Source organism: Lonchura striata, chromosome 17, assembly GCF_046129695.1.
Source record: "Lonchura striata isolate bLonStr1 chromosome 17, bLonStr1.mat, whole genome shotgun sequence".
NCBI classification, from domain to species: Eukaryota; Metazoa; Chordata; class Aves; order Passeriformes; family Estrildidae; genus Lonchura; species Lonchura striata.
Genome location: NC_134619.1, coordinates 949,414 through 973,600, shown reverse-complemented (window position 1 = coordinate 973,600; position 24,187 = coordinate 949,414). Strand labels below are relative to the sequence as shown.

Here is a 24,187-nt window from a genome sequence, read left to right as displayed (position 1 = left end):
CTCCCTCCCACTTCAAACTCGGCGTTATTTGCCAAAGATTGGTCATGGTTTGGATAGCACATCTTGCTCTACACGTTCAAAACAGCATGAAGTGCAGAAAAAACCCAACACAAACACCTCCTCCCCAAACAACACCCAAGCAGCAACTAAAGCAGGTGATTAAAGGAAATAAAATGAGGCAACAAGAACCGGCTAAGGCTTCCAGCTCTGTTCTTTGCTGAGTTTCTCTTGGGGTTTGGGGGTTTGGTTTTGGTTATTGGGTTTTTTGTTGTTTTTTTTTTTTCCCTTTCACTCAGAGAAAGTTAAAGACTTAGAAAAATCCCTGTCCCTGATCACAGCATTGAGCTAGAATCAGCTGGAATTTCAACCCTGTGTTTAATCTAACTTTAAACATGCCTTCAAAATAAAACAAGCTACTTTTTTTTAACCTAGTCATAAAGTTTATTAAAATTGTTCATTAATGCTTCAAATGTAGCAAGAATGCATAGATCCCAAAATATACATATGTATTTTCTTATAGAAATAGATTATTCTTTATAATAAAAAAACTGTAGGAACATCTTTAACAGATTACTCAATCCATGACTGACAGTTACACGAGATTGCATCATGTACACAGCATTCCCAGCCATGCTTAAAGGATTGCATCACTTTGCCCTTGCTCTCCTCTCGCTCTTTTAAATAACCCAGCGCCCAGCAGAGCCCGCCCGGGCCGGGGCCGGGGTCCCCCCGCCCGCCCCGCTGCAGCCCCGGCCCCGCTCAGACCCCGCGCGGCGGCGGAGCCTTCCGCCAACATGTCGATAGAGACAAAAAAAAAAAACAAAAATCCAACAACAACAACAACAACGCAAATGAAAACCAAAGCCGCCCGCCCGCCGCGGGCTCTCGGGCCCTCGCCCCGGCCCCGGAGCGCGGAGCGGGGCCGGGAAGAAGCGGCGGCTCCGCTGCCCCGCCGCCCGGCCGGGGGTCAGCAGCGCGGCGAGGAGGCGAGCAGGGGCTCGGGCAGCTGTTTGAACAAGTTCCTGAGGGTGCTCAGCTCCCGGGAGAGCTGCTCCACCTTCTTCTGCAGCCGCTCGTTCTCGGCCGTCAGTTCCAAGACTTTATGCTGAGTCTCCAGGTTGCGCATTTTGGCTTTGTCGCGGCTCTTGCGCACCGCGATGTTGTTCCTCTCCCGGCGGAGCTTGTACTCGTCGCTGTGCTTGTCCACGCACTTCTTGGGCTTGTTCTTGCCCGCCGGGGCGGCGGAGTAGCCCCCGCCGGCGGCGGCGGACTTGGAGGACTCGGAGGGGTTGGGGGTGCCGGGGGGGCTGGAGGAGGATGAGGTGGACAGGTTCCCGCTGCTGCCGCTCGGCACCGACTGGTAACCCAGGTAGGAGCGCACGGTGCTGCCGTAGGGCGAGGACATGCCCCCCGGTCCCGGCCCCGCGCCCCCTTCTTCCTTCCGGGGCCCTTTGCAAGAGTCCAGGGTCTCGAAGACCGGCTCCACTTTGGTTTCCACGATCTGGGGCGGGAAGCAGCCCTGCAGCCCCCCCGGCTTGTGGCTCTGGCTGGCGCAGGGGTGGCCGTGCCGGGCGAGGCTGATGTAGGTGTAGTCGGGCTTCTTGCCGCCGCCGCTGCCTTTATAGTCCTCGGCGAAGAGATCGGAAAGGAAATCTTGGCCGGCGCCGCTGCTGCACGGAGGCTCAAAGTTGCCCCCTGCTGCTGCCGCGGGAGGCGGCGGCTGCGACGCCAAGGGCTCCAGGTACGGGCTGAAGTCGATGGCTCGCTCGTGGTCCCCGACGGTGAGCTCGGTCATGGAGCGGCCCCCGGCCGCCCGCGGGTGCAGCTTGTTGAGAGCAGCCAGACAGTCCGCCTCGTAATAGAAATTAGCCACTTCCATGGATTTAAAGGCGGGCGGCTGGATGGGGAGGCATGCTGCGTCCCAGGCCACCAGGCGTTGCATGAAAGCAAAGGGGGATGCGGGGAGGAGGAAACGACGCAGGGGACCCCCCCCGGCAGAGGCTCAAGCTGCCGCCGTCAGGGTGGGGGGCTCCAGACCCTGCCGCGGTCTCTGGCCTGGGCACGGCCCCGCGGCGCTGCCCGGCCGGGCTGGATCAGTCCCTGCGGCGCGCCGGGGCTTCACCGCTCCGGCAGCTGCGGCGGGGGCTGGCGCGTCTCCTCCGGACCATCTGGTTCTGGGTCCCGTGTCCTAAAGTCTCTGACTTAGGAAAGTTCCTTTCCCCAGTTATTTATAGGGGCGGTGGATCCCATAGCAACAGGCGCGTCACCGCCTGGCCGCCTGCCACTCCGCACGCTCGGCGCTGCCGGTCCCGGCCCCGGAGGAGGCTCCCGGGGCGGGCGCGCCGGTGCCGAGCGGTGCCCGCCGGGCCGCCCACAGTGCACCGGGCCGGGCCGGAGGGAGGGGCCGGGCTGCGGGCCCGCAGGTGCGGGAGGTCGGGGCTGCCGCGGCCAGGGCCGGCCGGGACGGCAGCGGGCAGCGGGCAGGGCAGCGGGCGGCCCCGGGGACAGCGTGTGCCGGGCGCTGCCGCTGCCCCGTGCCCGCCCGGGCTCTGCCGGGGCCCGCACAGCGAGGGGCTGGCAGTGCCCGGGGCTGGCAGTGCCCGGGGCTGGGCACAGATCGCTCCGCTTCCCTAGGGGAAGTCAAGGCAAGAGAGATTTTTCCAAGTTCTTTTGGCAAAGAAGGGGGAAAGCTGCACACCAAAGCCGGATCCCGTTACTCGGCGTCCCGGGCTCGCTTTGGCGAATCCCACTGGCACAGAAGTGCCACAGGGACGTGCCCAGAGCCGCTGGGCAGCGGCGAGCCCGGGGCCGAGCGATGGGGCTGGAGCAGGGCACTGCCCCGGCCTCCTCCTGGCGGCCGCAGCACCGGAGCCCGGCCAAGCCAGCGCTGCCTCCCGGCGCTTCCAGCACCCATGGGGGCCCTAGCGTTTGTCTTGGCATATTTGCTCTGCACGATGTGGGGCAACTGTCAGGGCACCCACGGGAGCCGGGAGCAGGGAACCGGCTCTGGAGCCAAAGGAGACGGAATGGGGGCCAGAGGAGAGTGAGGTTCGTGCATCAGAGGGTGGAATCCAAAAGTTTTGAGATTTGCGGGGTAAGTTTGGGAAGGAAGACTGAATCCCGATGTCCGTTTTAATTAAAGACACCCACCTTGGGAATCAAACTTATATTTTCACTCTCTTACTCCCACATTTACCTGTCTACAAGCTGATGATTCATGCCCAGAATAAAGGACATTAATTTAAAACAAAACATATAATTAAAGGAAGTAGGAGTGTCCTCCCTCAGTAAAGAAGACCTAGCACTGCAGGGAAAATGACACTGCCTCTTAGAATAATGTGAAGCAATCCTGCGGTGTGGGAAATATTGTAACGTTAAGCCAGAGGAACAGGTATTGCATTATATGATTCAAACAGTCAACTGTTCTTAATGTTCAAACCTCAGAACTCTGAAAAGAGGAAGAATTTAAGAATCAGTCAGTGGATCATCAGACTTTTTCTTTCTCTTTTTTTTTTATTTTTCTTTTCACGTTTTAATAGGATTTATTTGTTTGTTTCCATAACAAAAGCTCCCTAACAGGTTTTCAGGCTTCAAATATTTCTAGTTCCATCTTTATCTACCAAGTTAATCTTTGGTGAATGCACTAGAGATTAAGTTGGAGCTGGGCCTGGCCAGAGAGCTGGGTCTGGAGATTGTAGTTGGAGCCCATACCTTCATAAATACAAACATCTGTATTGGGTGCAAATACTGGCAAGCTGCAGTGAGCCAGGGCTTGTTCTTCTGGCTGTTTACTCCCTCATCCTGTGCCTTTATCCTGCATTCTGATCTGGCAGTTACATCCAGTGGCTGCCCTAACTGGCCCTTCCAACCGAACTCTTAAAAACCAGTCTGGTGTTTCCTACCCCAAACCGTCCCAGGGCCCCAGGGCAGGAGCCCTCCTGGGCACTGACCCGCTGCAGGCACAGCTGGTCTGCCTTGGCATCGCCCCGACGTGTCCACAGCTCGCCGTGGTCCTCAGCTGAAGCCGAATGCTAAAGCTGCTCGGTGAAGTTCTTGAAGAGATTTTCACGACGGTTTTGGGGATCTGCGTTTGCCCTCTTCAGATTTCTGCCCTGCCCTCGGCTGCTGTGCAGCAGAAAGCTGTATTCCTGCCGGGGTTGACCTTCCCTGACAAAAGGCAGTGAAACGTCCGCGCCGCTGCCGCGCGGAGCAGATCCTGCCGGCCCACGCTGAGTAATCCTGCAGTCACCCCACCGCGCCAGCCGGGCGGCAATCCAGGCCGCTGCCCAGCCTGTCCCCTCCTTCCCTCTCCCCCTCACCTCCCTGCTCTGCCTGGATCCCTTTCAACTTCCTCCAGCTCACCTCAAATCCCAGCATCCACTCTCCTGGGGCCAACGTCCGCTCCCAGCTTCTCATGGGAACCTTGTTGGCGGGACTAACCACGGATCCAAAACCCCAGCGTTCGGCAAGCAGGTTTGGGGCTAACTCTGGTCTCTTTTAAATTATTTCTGCACTTGTCACAACAAATGCACGGCCACGAGTGGGGATTTGGAAATGGGAGCAGGTGCAGAACGAGGCTCACACCGCAGGACTGAGCCGAGGTCTGGGCACACAGGGCTCCGTGCCTGTGAGTGCCTGGCTCGGCCTTGCCAGATGTGCAGAGACTGCTAATAATTGTCCTGAAAATTGGCCTGAAAAGCTCCTCAGAGGTGCTTTAGGCAGGGAGATGCAGACATTCCTGGTTAAGGGACCCAGGCACTGGCAGCAGCCCTTCAGCTTGTCTCCCAGCAGAGCAATTTTCATTATAAAAGCAGCACTTCTGTGAAAAGCACCTTCCTTCTAGTGATTTCATAATTTCTTTTTTTTTTCAGAACTATTCAGCTAAGGGAGGAGACAGCAAAAGTCCCAAATTACTTAGTAAGAATATAACATTTTTGAGAAAAAATTCTGATGCAATAGCATCCAGGTTCCTCTACATTCATATGTAAAACAATCCAGACAAAGGGAGGGGAACAGAAGGAGACCAGCATGGTGAAAAGGTGGAGGGAAGAATCTCATCCTCACTGCTCATCTCTGTCATGAATTAAACTCTGCTCTCTCTTTTTGTATTGTGGAAGCCTCAACTTTGCAGCTCAGACCCACAGTAAAGCATCGCAGAGGAATTTTCTTCCTGGAAATTGTCTTCTTTTCCAGGATTTCTTGCAAACTTTCCAGTTCACACACTCCAGGTCTACAGCAGCTGCCTCTGGAACGACACCAGCTTTGGGGAGATGCTGTGAGTTTAGTGGGGATGGCTCAGACACTGGAGTGTTTATCAGAAGGTCTCTGGAAAGAGCCTGGCTGACATTTCTGATGTTTCTTGCTCAGTTTTGCCCCATTTATTATTCCCCTGGCAGTCGCTCTCAGCAGGTCAGTAAGATCAGAGCTGCCTGGTGCTGGAGCTGCTCGTGCAGCAGCAGAGGGGCAGAGCAGGGCAGCGGGCAGGAGGGCGATGCCAGCAGCCGGCAGCCACAGCAGTGCCTGAGGTGCTGCGGGAGGGGTTGGAGGTGAGGAGGGGAACGGGAGGGACCCCAGAGCAGCGTCCCTGCAAACAAGCACGGAAGGTCTCTGGGGGGTAGGAGGGGACCTTGCCTAAAAGAACAGTGTTGCAATAAAGGCTGTAGAATAGAGAAGTAACATTGAAATTTATTTCTGAGCATGTTGAGCCCTTTTTTCCCTTCTGCCTAGCCCCAGGTCTCTCTTTATTCAGCTGCACACCATATGCCAACAGCAACTCAGCAGCTGCACCTGGCAGAGCACAGGTTTGAAACCATTGCTCTTCACTTGCTGTTCTCTGCTGTAAAACAACAGCCCTTGATGAATGCCAGGCAGGGACAATGTCTCAGCTCAAGGGAGAGGCTGGCTCTCCATCTGTCTGCCCAGCTCAGGCCAGGCTCGAGACTTTGCTTCATTTGAACACGAAAAGGGATTGCCACAGCTTTGCCCTGCTGCCCCGTGGCTGGTGCCGCGCTGGCAGTCCCAGGGGCAGGCTGTGTCTGTGGCCTCCTTCTCTTCTTTTGTTACAGACCGGGGTCCTGCCCCCAGCTCCCTCACCCTGTTCCCGTGGGACACGGTGATGGGCTGGGACATGCTTTTTGTTGGTCTTCTGCTGATTTTCTCTCACCTCTGACCCAGCAGGCTTGGCCTTTGCAGCGCTGCGTTGCTCAATCCCCTTTATCTCCACGCTGCTCTTTGCCCCAGCGGGTGAGTGGAGACGACACCTGGAGACTGACTCCAGTGGGACAACATCAGCCAAATGCCCTCCCGACCAGACTGAAAACTTTCCAGAGCAAACCTGAGGTCAGAGCAGCCACCCTGTGGCGCTGAGAAACAAGGAAAGGAGGAAGAGTCAGGACACCAAGGCCCATGGAAGCACAGGCCACAATCTCCATCCTGCATGGCAAAGTCCCTGCAGGAGCTGTCTGTTGGAAGGATGTGGGCTGGCAGTCTGAGCAGAGACAGTGAGAGGTGGCTGTATTTTATGAGTAGCCCGTTTCCTTGTGCTCCATTAAAATGGCAGAGAAGTTGCTGTCCACTAAGTTTCAAAAGTTCTCTGTAATTGCCTGACATTTCCTGGGTAATTGCAGCCTCCTGCTTTGATGAATTTGTTACAGGTCATGCATTTATGACATCTGGAGTATCCAAGCTTTCAAAAGATCCATCAAGAGAGATGAATTCTACCCTTCCAGGGTACCCTACAGAGTGTCAGAAGTTCCTAGTAACAGGACTTGGTAATTCATTTAGGAAATTTCTAAAAGAGAACTCTTCTGCAGTCCTGAGGCTGTGGGACAGACAGCCTGAACTCCATGGGGTGTATGGCAAGGGGCAACATAAAACAAGGGAAGTCTGAGAGGGGGTGACAGGGGAAGTGGCTTAGGGAAAGAAATAGAAGATTTTTTTTCTTTATTAAAAGCATTAGAAGTCCGTGCTCTAGACTGTGCAAATACTTGTTTTCCATCTGCTCTCATCCTGTGTCGAGCAGCACGGGGAAAGCGGGGCTGCCAGGGAATCGGTCCGGGCTTGTTGTTTGTGAGTCCTGGCACTCGGAAGAGCCCCGGGGCTGGTCTGTGCCACCCGGCAGCTGGCAGTGGGGACGGGCTGCCAGGCGGGGGAACCGCGCTGTTCCGTGCTCCGCACGCCGCGCTCCTCGGCCCCTGCCATCTCCCCACCTTTGCATTTTCGGCCTTGGACGCGAGCCGTGGGAGTGGCTGCTCCAGCTCCGCCACCCACTGACACTTTCCCATGCCAGAGAGAGTCCAGCGAGGAACCGCAGCCGGTTCCTGCTCCCCCGTGCCCCGGGGCTCGGGCGGACCGAGCGGCGGGCGGAGCGGGCAGGTGCGGGGCCGCGGGGGCTGCGCTCGGCCGGGGGATGCGGCAGGAGCCGGGACGGGGCCGGGTGGCACCAGCGGCACCGGTGGCGGCTCCCGCCTCCCCGGTGCGGGGAAAGGAAGGAGCTCAGTGTGGATGGCTCCGGGCAAACGAGCTCCGCAGCCGTGGGAGCTTTCCCGGTCCCGTCCGGGTCCGTCCGGTCCCGGCAGGGCTGAGGAGCGAGGACTGGGCGAGGCTGTCCCGGCAAGGAGACCCCCGAGCGCCGCCCTGGGCCACATCCCGATCCCGATCCCGGTCTCGGTCCCGGTCCCGGTCCAGATCGCAGTCCCGATGCCGATCCTCGCCCCTCCCCGATCCTGATCCCGATCCGGGTTCCGATCCCAATCCCGGTCCCGGTCCCGGTCCCGGTCCAGATTCCGATCCCTGTCCTCGCCCCGCGCCCGGCAGCAGGCTTGGAGCGCCACCTAGCGGGCGGGGCCGTGCCGGGCGTTACCGGGACCGGGACCGGGACCGTGCCGGCGTTACCGGGGCCGGGACTGTGCCCGTTCTCCTCTAACTTACACCTTCGCTCGGGCACGGGCGGCCGCCTGCCGCGGACCCGCCGGGGGTGTCCCGGCAGCCCGGTTAACAACGGCTGCGTGAGCACCGAACTGTCACCCGGCACACTCTCCAGGGGCCACCACAGGCACCGACAGCGGCCCCGTTGTCGCCGCTGCGGCGGGTCCCGGGCACGCGCGGGCGCTGCCGCGGGAACAGCGCCCCGCGCCGGCAGAGGGCGCGCGAGGCACCGGGCGGAGGGGGCGGTGCGAACGAGACCACCCGGCCCCGCCCCGGCCCCGCTTCCGCCTCCATCCCGGACCGGACCGGACCGCGCCCGCCGCCCGGTCCCGCCCCGCTTCCGTCCCCATCCCGAACCGGGCGGGACCGGACCGTGCCCGCCGCCCTGCCCGGTCCGTCCCCGCTTCCGTCCCCATCCCGAACCGGACCGCGCCTGCCTCCCCGCCCCGCCCGGTCCCGCCCCGCCCCGCCCGGTCCCGCCCGCCCCGGTCCCGCCCCGCCCGGTCCCGCCCCGCCCGGTCCCGCCCCGCCCCGCCCGGTCCCGCCCCGCCCGGTCCCGCCCCGCCCGGTCCCGTCCCGCCCGGTCCCGCCCGGAGGCCGCCCCCGCCCGCACTGCGCCGCCGGCCGTGCCGCCGCGCCATTGGCTGCCGCGCGGCGGGCGGCGCTGCCCATTGGCCCGGCGGCGCGCGGCGGCGGCGGCGATTGGCGGGAGGCGCGGGGGCGGGCCCGGCGCGCCCGGCCGGCGCAGCGCGGCCCGTTCCGAGCTCGGGCGGGTCCGCGGCCCTTCCCGGCCGGACATGGCCCAGAGCGGCCCCGGGGCGGCCGCGCCGCGGGACGAGGCCGCGGAGGAGCCCGAGGGCGGCGGGCGGCGCTGGGGCGCTCAGCACGCCGGGGCCCGCGAGCTGGCCGAGCTCTACTCGCCAGGTGAGGCGGGCGGGCGGGCGGGGCCCGGGGCCGGCCGCTCCCGCAGCGCCCGTTCCCCTCGAGCGCCGCTCTGCCCGGCCCGGGTCGCCCGTGGCCGCCTCCCCTCGGGCCCGCTTCCCCCCGCAGGAGCGGGAAGGGGCGGCCCGGGGCTGCCGGCCCGCGGCTCCGAGCGGGGCTGCGGCACGGGCCGGGCCCGGGCGGGACGGGACGGGACGGGAAGGGAAGGGAAGGGAAGGGAAGGGAATGATAACACCGGCAGCCTTTAACAGCGGCAGCCTTGCCCTCGGCAATCTGCTCAGCAGCTGCCCTCCAGGCCTGGCACCTCAGAAAGGGGCACAGGGATGCTTCAATTCCTGTTCGCTCTAACTGAAGCTTGGAACTCGTCAAACAAGCTTCAGTTTGTCGTTTGGGTGCTCAGTAAATGACTGTGGACATAATTGCAAATTCTATGTTAAAAAGCCATAATTTGTTTTCAGCTCACAGTGTGAGCAATGCTGGGTATTCCTGCCGTTCCTAGTGAATCTGTTCTCTAGTGAGGAATTAGGCAAGGGAAGATGTGTTTTCCAGCAGGTCAGCTGAGCCCAGCTGGCACATCCAAGGCAATTCCTGCACCAGTAGGGCTTCTTACTCGCACAGAGCCATGTGATGATAAGAATTCCAAGGCCTTTGTTCGTTTGTGTGACTGGGCCAAGTCTGCCCGTTTCAGTTTCTTTTGCTCCCCTTGAGCTTGCCTGGAGCAGGTCTTTTGTGACACCTTTCAGCTGCTCTGTTCCATCTGGGACTGATTCCTGTGCTTTACACAAAAGCACTTCCTGATTTTACCACTGCTCTGGCTCATAAGGAAAGGATTTTCCTCCCCAAAGATCTTGCTGCCCTTCTCACTGCTGTACCACACGTACAGGGATATGTCAGGGAGCTGAGGGTGTATTAGATATGCAGGTTTCTTCTGGAATTACATAAATAATTTGCATAAGCAATGCCAGAATATGTATTATGGTGGAAGCGTATCATGTTCAAATTCTGAATCCATAAGAATGGGGATTGCATTGAATTGTGCAGAGTGAACATGACTGGAATATGTCCCTGATTTCTTTAAGGACACGCTTTGTGGCTTTGGCAATTCATTCCTTCCCAGACGTTGGGATTTGAGTGCCCTTTAAACTCAAGTTATCAGCGCTGACTCAGTTCCTTGAGTGATTTGCCTTCCCAGTGCAGAGCTGAGGCTGTGTTTTTGAACCTGGATATCTCGACAGCCTCGCTGGATCCCTGTGTTCAGATTCCAGAGGTGTTTGCACACGCTGAGCTCAGGGGACTTGCCAGCCTCCTTTGCAGCACTCAGCTGTTCATGAGGATCTACCCACTTGGCTCCTCTAATCAGTGTGGTTTTCTTATGCAGGAAGTGTGTGTTAATTAACTCTTACTTTCATTACTCCAGGGATCTGTTTATAGATTCACCCACATTGTGACCTGATAGTGCTGTCAAATATGGCTGTTCTTGTGTCTTAATTTAATTTTACTATTCTCTCCTTGCTGCTGCAAAGTGTTAATTTATATACCCACGGGCCTTCTAGAATGTCTAAAACTGACCTGTCCAAGTCTTTGTTCACACTTTCAAATATTGCCTTGTAGGCACATGGGAGATAAGACTGAACCTCTGTTTATGTTCCTACCTTCCCTGCTCGTTGTGTGGTACAGTGAGAAGGAGGACTTGATTTAGCATTTAGGAGGAGAAATTTGATCAGGCATTAGGTCAGCAGAGAGGAGGAGTAGGACAGAGGCTGGGCACCTGCCAGGCCTGAGTGTGCCTCTGCTCCTGGGAGCACGTGCACCTCTCTGGAGCCTGCCTGAGCCTTCCTTGTGCTCTGCTTTGCCAGAGGGGTGGGCAAGGGCTGTGGGGTGGCTGCTCCAGGGAGCCCTGGGCAGGAGGAGGCTGTGCCCACTGACCCCTACAACAGACAGGGACTGGCCTGGCAGCTCCTGGGGGCATTAAGAGCTGCCTGCAGCCTGGCCCTTCTGGTGACAGCTCAGATCTTCTTGGCCTTGGGTATTAAAGGTCTGTGTCTGTGCCCTGATCCTGCAGATCTCACCCTGAGTGTTCCCTGCGCTCTGCCTCGTGGGGATCCAGCAGTGAAGGGCAGGGAGCAGCTTTCTCTGCTAAGCTGATACTCCCAGTGGTACCATACTCTGATGTGCCTGCTCCCTTTTTATAGACAGTAAATGATTTTTTATAGAGGTACAAAGTGGTACAACAAGGTGCAGGAGAAAGTTTGTGCCAGTTCTCTCTTTTCTGGGTCTGTCCCTTGTCATCTCAGAGTGGCTGGGAGTTGCCAGCCTTTGCCTGGAGCAGGAAGGCCCAGACAAGACAGCAGTTCAGGGAGAAGCTTCAGGGGAATACTTGTGACGTTAGACGAGCTATTCCAGGGCCACCGAAATGCAGAATGGTGAGAATGGTGCTCTTCCCTATTAGTACAGCAGCTTTTAGGATCTCAGAGCTTGTAAATATTACAGATCACAAGGTGATTTAAATATGTTTGAGGTCAGAAATTTGTTCCCAGATTCAGCCCTTCCAGCAACACTGAATATTGGATGAATTGCAAATTGAGAAAAGATGTGACGTGGAGGAAATTTATGCCAGCAGTCTCAGGGAGAGGGAAACTAGGACAGTGTGAAATGAGTGAAATCATGTCTGATTTGGCCCTGTTAATTGGACAAGGGCAGAGGGAAGAGGTTAGTAGTGGCTTGGGGAAGAGGGTGTCATTTAAGAAAATGTTTGCACCTCCCATGGTGCACAGAAATAAATTTCTGTTTCAGTTCCCTGTCAGACAAACGGAGCAAGTCATCCAGGCAGTAGAATGGCCTGTCTTTGTTACTTCAGGCTTCAAAATGTCCTCTCAGATAAAAGTAAAACATGCTTTTTTCCTTGTTCTTTCCAACAGGAAAGAGACTGCAAGAATGGATCTCTGTCATCTTATGCTTCTCTCTGATCTGCTTCAATTTTTACAATCTCCTCTTGTACTTGCGGCTGGAGCACACGCCCTCGGTTCTCATTGGGATTTGTAAGTAGGAGCTGTCTGCTGCCTGCCCAAGGCAAGGCTCGTGTGATGTGGGATCCTTTAGGCTTGGCTTGCTGCTGGGAAGGGACAGGGACATCTGCGTGTGAGCCTCTGCAACTGAGGCCATCTGCAAAACGTGTCACTGCTTTGTCTTTACGTTTCAGTGGCTTCTCAGGCTCTCAGAGGGGAAGTTTTGATGTAGCTGAGTAAGTTTGGTGTTCTTGTATAGTCACTGCAAGTGTAAGGACCATTGAGAAGGAAAAGAGCTGTCAAAATGATCAGAGTTGGAAACAAAATACCTTGCTCGACAAAAATATTCACAAGAACTTTCCAGAAAGCAAAAGCTCAAAGATGAGCTTGCTGGACAGGAATAAAAGGTGCTTCAGGCACCAAACTGGCTTCATTTCTGGGGACTGCAGACTGAACACAAGAATTTTGAAGACTTGTGCTTTCACGTCAGGATGTGATGTTTGGCCTTTATTATCCTGAATGATGACTTTTTCCATAAGTATAAGAAAAGCTGATTCCACCTCTTCTGTGGAGGAGAGGAAGAACCAGTGAAGCATTCTGATAGGATGTTCAGTTCCTGTGCTTTAGAAAAAAATAGCTTTGCTATAACCTGTGTGGGGTGTGTGTTTTGGAAGAGAATGGTACTTGTTCATCATCAGTGCTGTGCATTGCTAATGAGTTCAAACAAAAGAAACAAAACCCACCCAAAACACTGCACTGGGTTCTTGCGTGCTCTCAGCTGATGAGGTGCAGGTGTTGGGAGGAATGGAGAGAGCATGGCATGGGAGCTGCTCCTTAGGGATGGGGGCAGATCAGCCAAGGGAATCAGCATGATGGTTAACCTGTGGTGCAATCTGTTTGCAGCTGGCTTTCATCTCAAAGTTAATATTGATAAAAGCTGGAGCTCTCTGATATCCTGGTTACCAGTTTAACTGATAAAGCAGCCAATTCACTGATAGTATTATTTAAGTAGTTGTGAATGATTAAAGTAGCAGAATCTGGATTCTGTATAAATAAAGTGGTGTGGAAATAATGGATAGTGTGTACAAAAACAAGTGCCATAAAATTGTAATGCTTCAGGCTATCTTGTTTTGCTGACTTCAATACATTGTTTTTCCAGGTAAAGTGTGAATGATGTTTGTAATTCACAGTGATTATTAGATTTTATTGCATATTGTGCAAGTCATATCCATAAAAGTCCTGGTTCCTAAATACGTGAGCAGCTCCATGGGCACAGTTGGGAATCCTGAGTCACCCACAGGGTGAGGTGTGTTCCACTGACAGCTTCCCTCAGGCTCGGTTTGGAATGTTGACCTTGATCGGAAGTCATAAAATAAACATTCTGCTAATAAAGACGGAGCTGGAGATCCAGCTCCTGCCAGGTCTTTGGGAATCTGTTCCAGTGGGCTGGATCTGTTCTGCTGCACAGACCTGTTCCCTGCACGGGGACCCTCTGTGTGCTCTTATGTAAATACACATTTTCCTGTAGGAAATGAAGGACTTGAACATTCTGCATGGTTCCACTGAGCCCAAACGCTGTGTCTGTAATTAACGGGTGTCACAGCTCCTTTCTCTGTGCCTGCAGAGGCACACAGCACTGTAACACGAGCACTACTGCACATGCCTTAACCCGGAGATTCTGGGCCAGGAGATCTGCCCTGCCGTGCTGGCAGTGGGCAGCACTCCCTCCCTGAGTGTCCCTGCCCGAGTGCTGGGCAGCGTGGCACCGGTGCCCTGGCCCTGCTGGCTCACTCGGGGCCTGCAGGGCAGTGCAGCACTGAGGGACACCGTGGTGGCCTTGCCTCGAGCAGCTCAGGCTGTGTCATGTCCTGCTGACTAAGGATGAGCTTGGTGGACAGGAAGAGCCACGGGACCCTCTTGTCTCCCAGGTGGTTTAGCAGAGATGAGACAATTTCCTTCCCCTCCTCACCGTAAAACAAAAAAGAGGAAAAAAAAGGAGTAGGCAGAGGATGGATTTCTGCCGTGGCTCGTGCTAACTCGAGTCATGCTCTGTTCCAGCCATGGAGCTGTTCCTCTTTCTGCAAGCTGAGAGTTGTGCAGATCTGAGTTTGGTGTTTTATTTGCATGCACACAAGCACCCAGTAAACTCAGGCTGCCCTGGCTGCAGTGGGGCTGTGAGGGAGCTTGAACACCCCCGTGTTCCCCACTGCAGCAGGACAGCATCCCTGCAGTGCCACAGAACCAGAGCAGCCTCTGCCACTGTAATTGAAGGTTGGTAGTGCCAGGGACAAGGTGGTAGAGGGATTATTGTGTGGTAAGCAGAAAAGCCTCACCAAGACATGTAATATCAGGCTTGAAAGCCCTCATACCTTCAGGTGATCTTGTGGTGTCCAGCACATTCAATATACATGAGCTGAATATATAGTCCATATATTAATAACATCTAGATAAAAAGTTTGGCAAGTTACAGCATGAATCTTGGTTTTCATTTTCCTCTCCTTCCTCCTATTTTTTTACAGGGTTTTAAACCCCTTTTTTCCAAGTTGGTTGACTTGATTCATGCATGTCACTGTTATCTGCAGTCACATTTGTTCATGACAGGGACTGTTCATTGCAGTCTTAAAAAAAAAGAAGAGTTAACTTTGTGTTGTAACCTGTTTATATTCCTAGGAACTGCCCCACATAGGGCAGATATCTTTTGGAACATCTTGTGACATGATACAAGTTACAATTAATTACTGCTCTCTTGAAAGATGGACAACTGATTTGTTTTTTTAACCCATTTGAGGTACATGTTTCAGCATTGCAGAGGTTGTGGGTTAGCCAGAGAGAGCACACAGGAATAAATCACTTAGTGCAGTTTCAAACCAGAAACTGGATCTCATCAAGGCCCAGAACCTCTTCGTTTCAAGCCCCAGCAGCTCTACAGGGCTGCCCTTGGTCAGCTGCATTGCAGAGCCAGACATGAGTGTGTAACACACGAAAGGTGTGGCAGATGTTGGAGAAAAAACACTCCAGAGACACCAGTGTTGGCTGAAGTGAGTGCTGGGCACATGGCTCAGGTCTCCACATCCTGCTGCCTCACAGCTCCAAGGATGGCACTTCATCTTGGATTTATTAGGTGCATTAAACTGAGTTTCCACCTGAAATTTTGTTTTAAAAGGCTCTTGAAATTACACCAGAAATCTCAGCTAGCAAACGAAAACAATAGTTCAGTGCTGGAGGCAGGGCACTGGTCCCAAGGCATTCCCAGAGCAGGGAGTAGCCCCAAGGAGAGGTGCCTGCTCTGTGAGCGACGTGCCAGGCTTGCCAGGGCAGCTGCTGTGACGGAGCCCAGGCTGTTCGTGTCCCTGGAGTGTGGGTTTGCAGACAGGACTTGTTGGCAGCCCTGGTCACAGTGTGATAAAACTGCTGTAGTGATGCATTTGCTGTCCCAGCCCTGCTTGGGGGCACTCTCAGGTCCGGTTCTGACTGAAAGTTCCTCAGCTTTATTAGCAAAATTTATGAACACTTCTTTTTTCCCTTTCAAGCTGCTGCAGGTTATACTTGTTGAAACGTCCAGGGATTATAATCTTAGCCTTGTAACTTGCCATAATACCAAACCCCTGCCTTCTCTGTACTGAAAGTCACTAAATGGGGACTCCAGGTGTCTAAGGCATTTTATTTTCATAAGCATGTAAGTGACAAACAACTGGTTCTTTGGCATATTGATTTTTAAACAAGAAGATATTTTTGTGTGTGAAGTTAGCTGCGCCAACCCTTTAATGCTGTCCAACCAGTTCATGCAGTGACTGATTAAACATGATTGTACTTCTCAGGGATGTTACACGATAGCATCAAGTTATTTAATGACATTGTATCCTGGTTTCTTCCTCTCCAGAGACTCTAACTGAATTTTTGCAGTAACTATGAAACTTTGTATGCTTTGTAAGACTTCAAGGTTACAATTTGATCATTCTACCTACCCCAAACCAAGCTTATGCTCAGCTCCTGAAACTTGGGTGCAGTACAACTTTTAATGTTAAATGTGCACAGCAGTTTTGTCTCTCAAAGCTCCTGTGGGGCCTCCTCCTTCTGCAGGCCCTGGGAGCAGCCTGGCCACGGGAAGTGGTTTGAGAGTCACCCACAAGAGCAGAGGTTGCAGTTGTCTCAGTTTGACTGAAGCAGTGAAGAGGTGGAGAGGGGCCTTTCCTGGGTCACAAACCCTACACATTCCCTGGTTTCTGAGCCAGACAGAGGTGCCCTGTGTCCCTGGTGTGTTTGGGGCAGTTGCTTGTCCAGCCACAGGTTCTGCTGTGGGGAGAGGCACCTGGTGTTGTGCCTGGGAGAATGACAAGCTTGGGGAAACGGGACAGAGCAGCATTTCCAGCAAATGTATGTGGCAGTCCAGTGTTTGCTTGGATACTGGTTGGAGTTTGGGCTCCCTGTGTGCTGGGCTGCCTTCCTTCCTCTTAATTCTGCAGTCTACTTGCAAACCAAAAGATCCCAGTGTTGTGAGCAAGTCCTGCAGCTCGTGTCCTCCTGCCCTCCTTCTGTGTGCTCCGAGCATCGCCTCCTCCTCGGGGATGACCCCTGGATGGGCCGATGCTCACCGCTGTCTCAGTGAGCTGGAGGAAAGCTAATGTGTGTGGATCAGGACTTCCCTAAATCTGCACTGAGCTGGCTTCTGGTTTATCTTGCTTTTTCTGACTGTGGTTAACATTTCACCCATGCTCAGGGCTGTCAGTCTCCTCTCGCCCTCCCAGCCTCTATGCAGAGCATCGAGATCTGCCGCCACCTCTGAGCAGCAGCTGAACTCCTGTGCCTTGGTCTTGCCACGTTCAGTGAAGCCAGTGCTGGGTGTGGGAGGGTGCTGAGCCCAGTTCATCAGTGGGATGTGCCCTCTGAGCCCGAGGACAGGAGACACACCAAGTGTCACCATGCTGCTTGTGTGGAACCTCAGCACAGCTCTCGCTCTTTTACTGCGCCTCACCCTCCACAAGTGCCGAGGAGAGAGCACACTCTGCTACAGTACAGCTGGAACAAGATTGCTGGTAGTTAGGTTTCCTCCCAATTGCTTTAGTATAATGCACTGCTCCAGGCACCCTCCATTCTTGCCTTTACCAGCTGACATCAGAGCAACACAAGGAACATCTACTGAAGTGTCAGTATTTTGCCTCAATTTGTGTCGCTGTTCCTGCAGTTATCTCACTGGGATGATGCAGCAGCTGGAGGCAAGGCAGGCTAATGGGGGCATTACCTCAGCGAGAATGGCATTTGAGTCCTTGCAAAGAGAAGTGTTGTTTGGATGTCTTCCCCTGAAGCCAGGCTGCTTGCCCTTTCAGCTGCTAGCAGCAGATCCAAACGCTATTGTGTCCCACCCGCTCTTGCTGTAGCCTGCATGTGTGGTCTGAAACAAGAACAAATGCACAGAATTTACTGCTTGGAAAATAAACTGTCTTCAGTGTAATAAGGGGGAGATAAAGAATGAAGTGTCTCCTGCTGCATTTAAGAGTTTGGGCCAACTGGATAATGGATTCAACAGCAGGGGCTGATTTATAATAGAAGAGCTTTTTTATTTCTTCTCCTTTCTGAAAATGAAAGGTGAGAATAAGGACCACAGAGGTGAGGGGTCAGCTAAACAAAAGGCACCCACTAGGGAAGGTATTTCTGTTCTGTAGGAGATGGGCTAAACACATATACAGATTTAATGAAGATTGCTGCTGTCCACATAGTTTCTTGCTAACCTCTTTTTCCTAATTGCCTGACCATATGTTTATTCAGAGTGGGTAGAGCTCATGTGGTTGTAAACACCTAAGTTAGAGGCAGATAAACAAGTAAACTTCTGAAATAAGAAGATGTGGCTGAGTCAGTAAAAATGCTGTGTTTGTCTGACCCTCTCTCTCTCATTCAAGTTGCAGGAGTTATCACGGCCGACTTCCTCTCAGGACTGTTCCACTGGGGAGCAGACACCTGGGGATCTGTGGAGCTCCCCATCGTCGGAAAGGTCTGACGTTGTTCTTCTTTAGCTCAAGAAAGCTCCGAAGTCCCTTCCCAGCTCCCTCTTCTGTGGGCCCCTGTAGTAACACACTATTACTAGAATGGTGGTGACTGAAGATTTAATTTGATATGTATTATACACCTGCAGCTACAAATGCCAGTTGCTTAGTGGAAGGTGCGCTGGCTTCTGTAGTAAGCAACAATCTGTTTTCTTAATTAAATTTCTTAATAGCTACCATTAATTACTCCTCACAGTGCAATATTAGAAGGATCATTATAAAAAAAAATGAAAAAAGGGCTATTCCTTGTTATTATCCAGAGTTACACAAACTACAACAGCAGAATTAAAACTGTCAAGTTTGGCTTTTTTCAACAGACCTTTAGTCTTAAACCCCTGTCTCCCTGGACCACAGTGTAAATAACTTTTAAAAACCCTACTGCTAGAGACTCTGTGCTAAATAACCACGAGCTGAGGCTGCTCAAGACACGTTTGCATAGGCTGAACATGCTGGAAGTGCTAAAGGCAAATCACAGTTGTGCTGTGTCCCACACAGTAAAACAATTGCTCTGTGTGTTCAGATGTGATTTCTGCTCCTAGAGGTGACTTCTGTATGGTCTGTCTTCCACTGCTTTGTCCAGTCACTTAATTTGCATTTAGTCTATTAGTGCTGGCATCTGCAGCCCATAAATATGCTAGGCTGAATCCTATTTTTTAGTGGTTTTTTCCCTTGGATGATTCTGCTTAGCAAGTGAATTTCACAGCTTAATTTGCCTGGGAAATAAGGGTGCTGATGCTTTGTTTTTAAGATTGCATACTAAAGGTCCTAAATGAAAATTTAGAAGAAGAAAACTGAAAAGCAAAGAAAACCTGGATTTGTGTGGGGGAACTGAATTGCTTTGCAAATGTAGATCAGATTTTCTGAAGTGTCATAACAAAAGTTTGAATCCCATTTACATCCTTTGTACTATGAATTCTCTTCAACTCAGTCATCAGATCTGAGTGTATGAGAGGGTTTGTTGGGGTTATTTTTGTAATATTTTTCTTTCCAAGAGCATTATTGAGTGTGCTATTGTGTTTATCCACTTGTTTCCCCAGGCTTTCATCAGACCCTTTAGGGAGCACCATATCGACCCCACAGCAATCACCAGACATGATTTCATAGAGACCAATGGAGACAACTGCTTCATGACACTGGTCCCCCTGGCAAACATGGCCTACAAGTTTGTTTCTTTTTCCCCAGGTAAGCTGTTACTTCTGACTGCTGTGGATTTAGTGTTCTTGTTGCTATTGAATGAACGTGTGAAGTTTGGAGGAATCCACGGATGGGATATGACAAGAAATAGCTGTTGAAAGCATGATGCTCCCAGCAGGAAGGAGGGAAACTTTTCTTTCCTTTGAGGTCTGGTGGCAAAAGGTGGCACAGTGAAGTTCTCTAGCTCAGCAGAGAATCAGGGAGTTGGAAAGGAAAATTAGAAGTTGTGCTAAATACGTTTCTTGTGAGAGGGACCAAGCTGTGAACATCTGGGGAAACTCATTGTTCCAAAGTGTGTAACACAAAACAGTGCATAATCCCTGTGCAAAGCGTAAGTCAAGAACTAAAGGGTTAAATTTAAATAAATTTAATTTTAATTTAATTTTATAGACTCAGTTTGGCTTCCTGTTTATGGTGTGTTGGTCAAAAACTAAAGGGTCAAATTAATTTTATAGACTCAATTTGCCTTCCTGTTTATGGCGTGTTGACAGATTTGGCACTTCCCAGCCTGTCTGGTGATATTTGGGAATTGCTGGCTGTTGTGACACTTGTGCCAGAGCAGCTGTGGTGGCCTTTGCCAGCTGCAGCAGGAGCAGGAGCTCTGCTGTCCTGGCAGCAGCGTGAGTTCCGTGGCCGCTGCCCCAGCTGCCTGTGGTGTTTTGCAGAGGCGCTGTGTGACACCTGTCCCTGGGAGTGTTACGTCTTTGCCCTCATCATCTTCATAACCATGACGAACCAGATCCACAAGTGGTCCCACACGTACTTCGGCCTTCCACGCTGGGTCATATTCCTCCAGGACTGGCACATCATCCTGCCCCGGAAGCACCACAGGATCCACCACGTGTCCCCTCACGAGACCTACTTCTGCATCACCACGGGTACTGTGCCCTGCAGGGCCCTGGGACCACCTGTGAGATAACTGTGTGACACCTGTGAGACACCTGCAGGGCCCTGGGATACCTGTGAGATAACTGTGTGACACCTGTGAGACACCTGCAGGGCCCTGGGACCACCTGTGAGATAACTGTGTGACACCTGTGAGACACCTGCAGGGCCCTGCCAGGACACTGTGTGACACCTGCAGGGCCAGGCAGCTCACTGTGCTCTCGCAGGCTCCTGGCAGAACTGCATAGACAGTGTGGGGGAAGGTTTGTGATCAGCTGCAGGAACTCGGAGCCTCAGGGAGCATTCAGTGGTGCTGGGATCTGATTGCCTGGGCTCTCGAGCTCAGGCCACTAATGGGGTTTGTTCACTAAAGCTGCTCAAAAAGAGCAGAATGTCCACAGCTGCTCTGGAATGCTCATTTCTAAAGGCCAAGCTTCTGGATTTTCAGCATCCACTCATTCTGACTCAGAGGTGGACAGGTCTGCAGAAAGCTTTAGCTTCCTTTTATATCCATACAGGTGGGAATGCTCAGTCACCAGTGTTGCACAATCCTAAATAAGTTATCAAGTTAATCAGACAGCTGGAATTAAACCATCCTGGTTCTTCATTCTCTCATTGGCTTTGACAAACGGTTCATGTGGGTTTTGAAACCTCTGCCAAGAAAAAAATCTAATTCTCATTAGCAGAATGTCATGTAGAAACATGGTACAATTAAGAAGCCTGACTTGACAGATGGTAGCAAAAATCTTGCCACCTAAAGAGCTATTTTTAAGTCCTACTATGTGCTGAGAGTTTAAGCCTGACCATTATTAGCAGTATTGGGCCGGTTGCTTCTTTTTCTCATTAAAAAAACGCTGAACTTTGGACGCTATGACAAACTAATCCTCTTTCTCCTTTGCAATCCATTAGGTTGGCTGAATTATCCGTTAGAGAAGATAAGATTTTGGAGATGTTTGGAGAACATCATCCAAGGACTTACTGGGGAGAAGCCAAGAGCAGATGACATGAAATGGGCTCAGAAAATCAAATAACTTCTGCCAGCCTTCTGCAATCCTTAACTTGTTGCCAATGTTGTTTTTAAAAGAAAAAAAAAAATAATAAAGCCATCAGCCAAATTCAAGACCTGCAAAGAAATAACAGACTCTAAAGCACAAACTAAAAAGTGCTAACACAGACTGCAATGAAAAGAACTAATTCTTAAAACAATACTTGAAATGAAGATGATTACTCTCACTGAGCACCTTTTTGTGTAGCCATGTCTGCTTACACCTTAGAGCTTGCTTCGTCGCTGTATCCGTGAGGTACCGGGCACGCCGGGGGCACGTGGGGCGCAGGAAACGTGTGTTGTATCAACATTCCCAAACTTCCCGGACAGCCTGCGGCCCAGGACCTGCGGGGAGAGCGCTGGCAGGGTCGGCACTCGGTGTTGGAGTGCGGGGCACTGCGTGAGAGCGGGGGGAGCAATGGAAGCCTGGAAATCATGACTGCTCAATGCACGGTGATTGATCCACCTACAGCTCTGTCTGCACGATCATGTTCAGCCTGATTGATGCCATGTGGAACAGACCTCGAGAATCCCGCTCCTCCAGGGGCCACCAATCCTCAAGTGTCTTCAGTTTCCCTTAAAACAAAATCGTTCTACTCTCCTCGTGGAATTGAGTTTCTGCATAAGCCTTCAACTTCAGGGGCCTCTGAGGGGAGGGAGGGCACCCTACAGCACATGTGTCTGTTCGTGTGGAGTGCTCACTGCTGAGTCTTCTATCAAGTGTTTCCTACCCTGACAATAAATGTTTGAAATAGTTCTAGCATTGGGCACACTGCAAATAGCTGTATTCAAGAGCTCAAGGTATCAAACTCGTAATGTTAGAAGGGAAATGTCAATGACCGGTGTTTTGTTCTTTTTATTTTTTTAAGGTGCTTGCTTGTTTCTGTAAATAATATAAAGCCTTAATCTCTTCTGGTGTAATGGAATAATATTTTAATGTGATGTTTGAATGTATATAATATATTTATAACAAAGCAGTTGGATAATACTAATCACGTTCAAGTCTTGTTGCTGTTTTTCATTGCTGCACTGGCAGCACTTAGTGCGAGAGCTGGATCGGTGGTTGCACAACACCTCGTGCAGTCCCACCTGAGACACCTGGCAGCCTGTCACAGCTTGTTTGGGTTGGAGTGATCATGTGCCAGCGTTTTAGGAGCCTGGCATTATGTTATACCAGACTTCTACACCTTTGGAGAAGTGTAAGTAATTCATTCTGCTCTGGATGCAGAGGAGTAACCCCAACTGAGCTGGGGTGAGGAAGTTTCTCTAAAAACATCCAACAAGCACTTTACTAAGTTAATGTGACTTGGATCTTGTTCAGTTCCTGCCTGCCTGAGAGCTTAGTGCTGATCAGATGTAAGGAATGTTCCCTCCTCTAGCTGTAAGTTGTGTTCCATTCAAGCTGCCTCTTCCTGAAGAGCAGGGTAGGATGGTTTGGAGTCATAGGTTTAGACTGAGCTTGATCTGCACTCCTGCAGATATGGCGGATGGATTCTGAATGAGTTGGGACGTGGCAACTCTCCTTCAGTGGGAGTGCTGAATGCAGATGCTTCCGAGCTGGGTTCTGCAGATTAAAATCACTGTTGGTACCTTGCTCACCAAATATTTCATCTAAGTGCTCAGACCCTTGGAGAACTTTATGCCATGACATGAAACTTTCCTGTTCCCATTGCCGCAGTCACTAGCAGGTCTCTGTGCAGCTTTGACATTAAAGAATTCTTCCACTTCAGCAGGAGTCCCAAAATGCCTTCAGCTGATTCTGGAGAGCTCTGGACAGAGCTGGGTGGATGTTCAGGGCTCCTGTGTAAATCAGCCTGAAGCACTGGATCCTCTGAGAGCTCTTTTCACTGCAGCTTTAAATGCCGAGTGAGCAGCAGTGGTGCAGTGGATGAACAAATGGATTTGGGACACAGGAATCACCAGAATTTGGACTTCCAAAGTGTTGTTTAAGGCATTGCTGCTGCCCAAACCTCTCTTGGCCACTGTTGCCTTACTGGAAACAAACCTGAGCTACTCATACTGGTGGCTGCTGGGACGATTTATCTGTTAATCTTGCTTAATTATGAGAAACTGGGACAGAGTTAATCTCCAGATGCATTTTCCACGTGGCTGCTGTGCTGGGCTCCTGGGGCAGCCCTGGCTCTGTGACCCCACACCCGACGTGGCTGCGGCTCCAAGGTCCCTGTTCTACCCCTCCAAAGACCTGGATGCTCCCACAAAATCAGTATGGCAATTCTGGAGCAAAAGGCTGCGTGGATCCTTTTAACAGCTGTAAATCTGGCTTAAGAAAATTTGTCTTAAGTTGATTAGGAACAGATTAGAGCTGAAGCAGAATAAGGCACTCCTGTTAAACTCGTAAGGAATAGATGGCCTGCATTTCAGTCCAATGCTTTTAAATGCTTTTAAAAGCTCTGATTTCAGTCTCACCTCCACGGAGAACTCTGCTCAGGCTCCTGCTCTCTGGACCTTCAGAAGGACTCTCAGGCCTCCAGCTTTTGCCAGGGCTGCAGCTGCCTTCCATGAGTGGATCTTGTGGTCAGAAGGGCCTTGGAGGAGCAGCTGTGACCGCTTACGTGCATCCCAGGAGCAGGAGTGATCCCTGTGTCCATCCCAGGAGTGATCCCTGTGTGTATCCCAGGAGCAGAGGTGACCCCTTACGTGCATCCCAGGAGCAGGGGTGATCCCTGTGTGCATCCCAGGAGTGATCCCTGTTTGCATCCCAGGAGCAGGAGTGATCCCTGCACACATCCCAGGGATGATCCCTGTGTGCATCCCAGGGGCAGGGGTGCTCTGCACTGCAGAACCCCCCACTCAGAGCTGTCTGGGGTCACGGCTGCACAGGGCAGTGTTGCGCTGTAGTCAACTGCAGAAAATTACTGCAGAGTGCCTCAAAATCCCACTTGGAGGTTTTGCTCAGGTGTGGTCGCTGCGATCCTCCCGGGCCAGGAGTTAGCAGGGTACAAGGTGGAGGGGAGGGAAAGGAGTCACCAGCCTGCACCCCAAAGCTGTTGGGGAGCCGTGCTGCTGGGGCAGGTGGGCTCTGCCCGCCGAGCTGGGCTCTCATGCACCTAGCTGCTTCTGCTGCTGCCTTTCTTCTTTCCTTCCTGCTGCCTTTTGCTCTTTCCTTCCTCTTTCCTTCGTGCTGCCTTTCC

At 52.4% G+C, this 24,187-nt stretch overlaps 2 protein-coding genes across 2 annotated transcripts; one reads left to right on the top strand and one right to left on the bottom strand.

Moving 5' to 3' along the window:
* Positions 1-952: 952 nt before the first annotated feature.
* On the bottom strand, positions 953-2,215 carry CEBPB (CCAAT enhancer binding protein beta). The gene has a single exon (XM_021539208.3). It carries the CDS (start codon positions 1,940-1,942, stop codon positions 968-970), a length of 975 nt encoding a protein of 324 aa, XP_021394883.1. The 5' UTR covers positions 1,943-2,215; the 3' UTR covers positions 953-967.
* A 6,508-nt stretch (positions 2,216-8,723) lies between these two features.
* PEDS1 (plasmanylethanolamine desaturase 1) lies at positions 8,724-22,027 on the top strand. The gene is made up of 6 exons (XM_021539211.2): positions 8,724-8,850; positions 11,787-11,906; positions 17,768-17,859; positions 18,949-19,093; positions 19,771-19,983; positions 20,900-22,027. The coding sequence occupies exons 1-6, from the start codon at positions 8,724-8,726 to the stop codon at positions 21,019-21,021; spliced, it is 819 nt and encodes a 272-aa protein (XP_021394886.2). The 3' UTR covers positions 21,022-22,027.
* Positions 22,028-24,187: the final 2,160 nt, after the last annotated feature.

Coding starts and splice junctions, on each gene's coding strand:
- CEBPB (XM_021539208.3), bottom strand. CDS start 1,942: ATGCAACGCCTGGTGGCCTGGGACGCAGCATGCCTCCCCATCCAGCCG.
- PEDS1 (XM_021539211.2), top strand. CDS start 8,724: ATGGCCCAGAGCGGCCCCGGGGCGGCCGCGCCGCGGGACGAGGCCGCG. Junction 11,907..17,767: donor CTCGGTTCTCATTGGGATTT/GTAAGTAGGAGC, acceptor CTCTCATTCAAG/TTGCAGGAGTTATCACGGCC. Junction 19,094..19,770: donor GTTTGTTTCTTTTTCCCCAG/GTAAGCTGTTAC, acceptor GGTGTTTTGCAG/AGGCGCTGTGTGACACCTGT.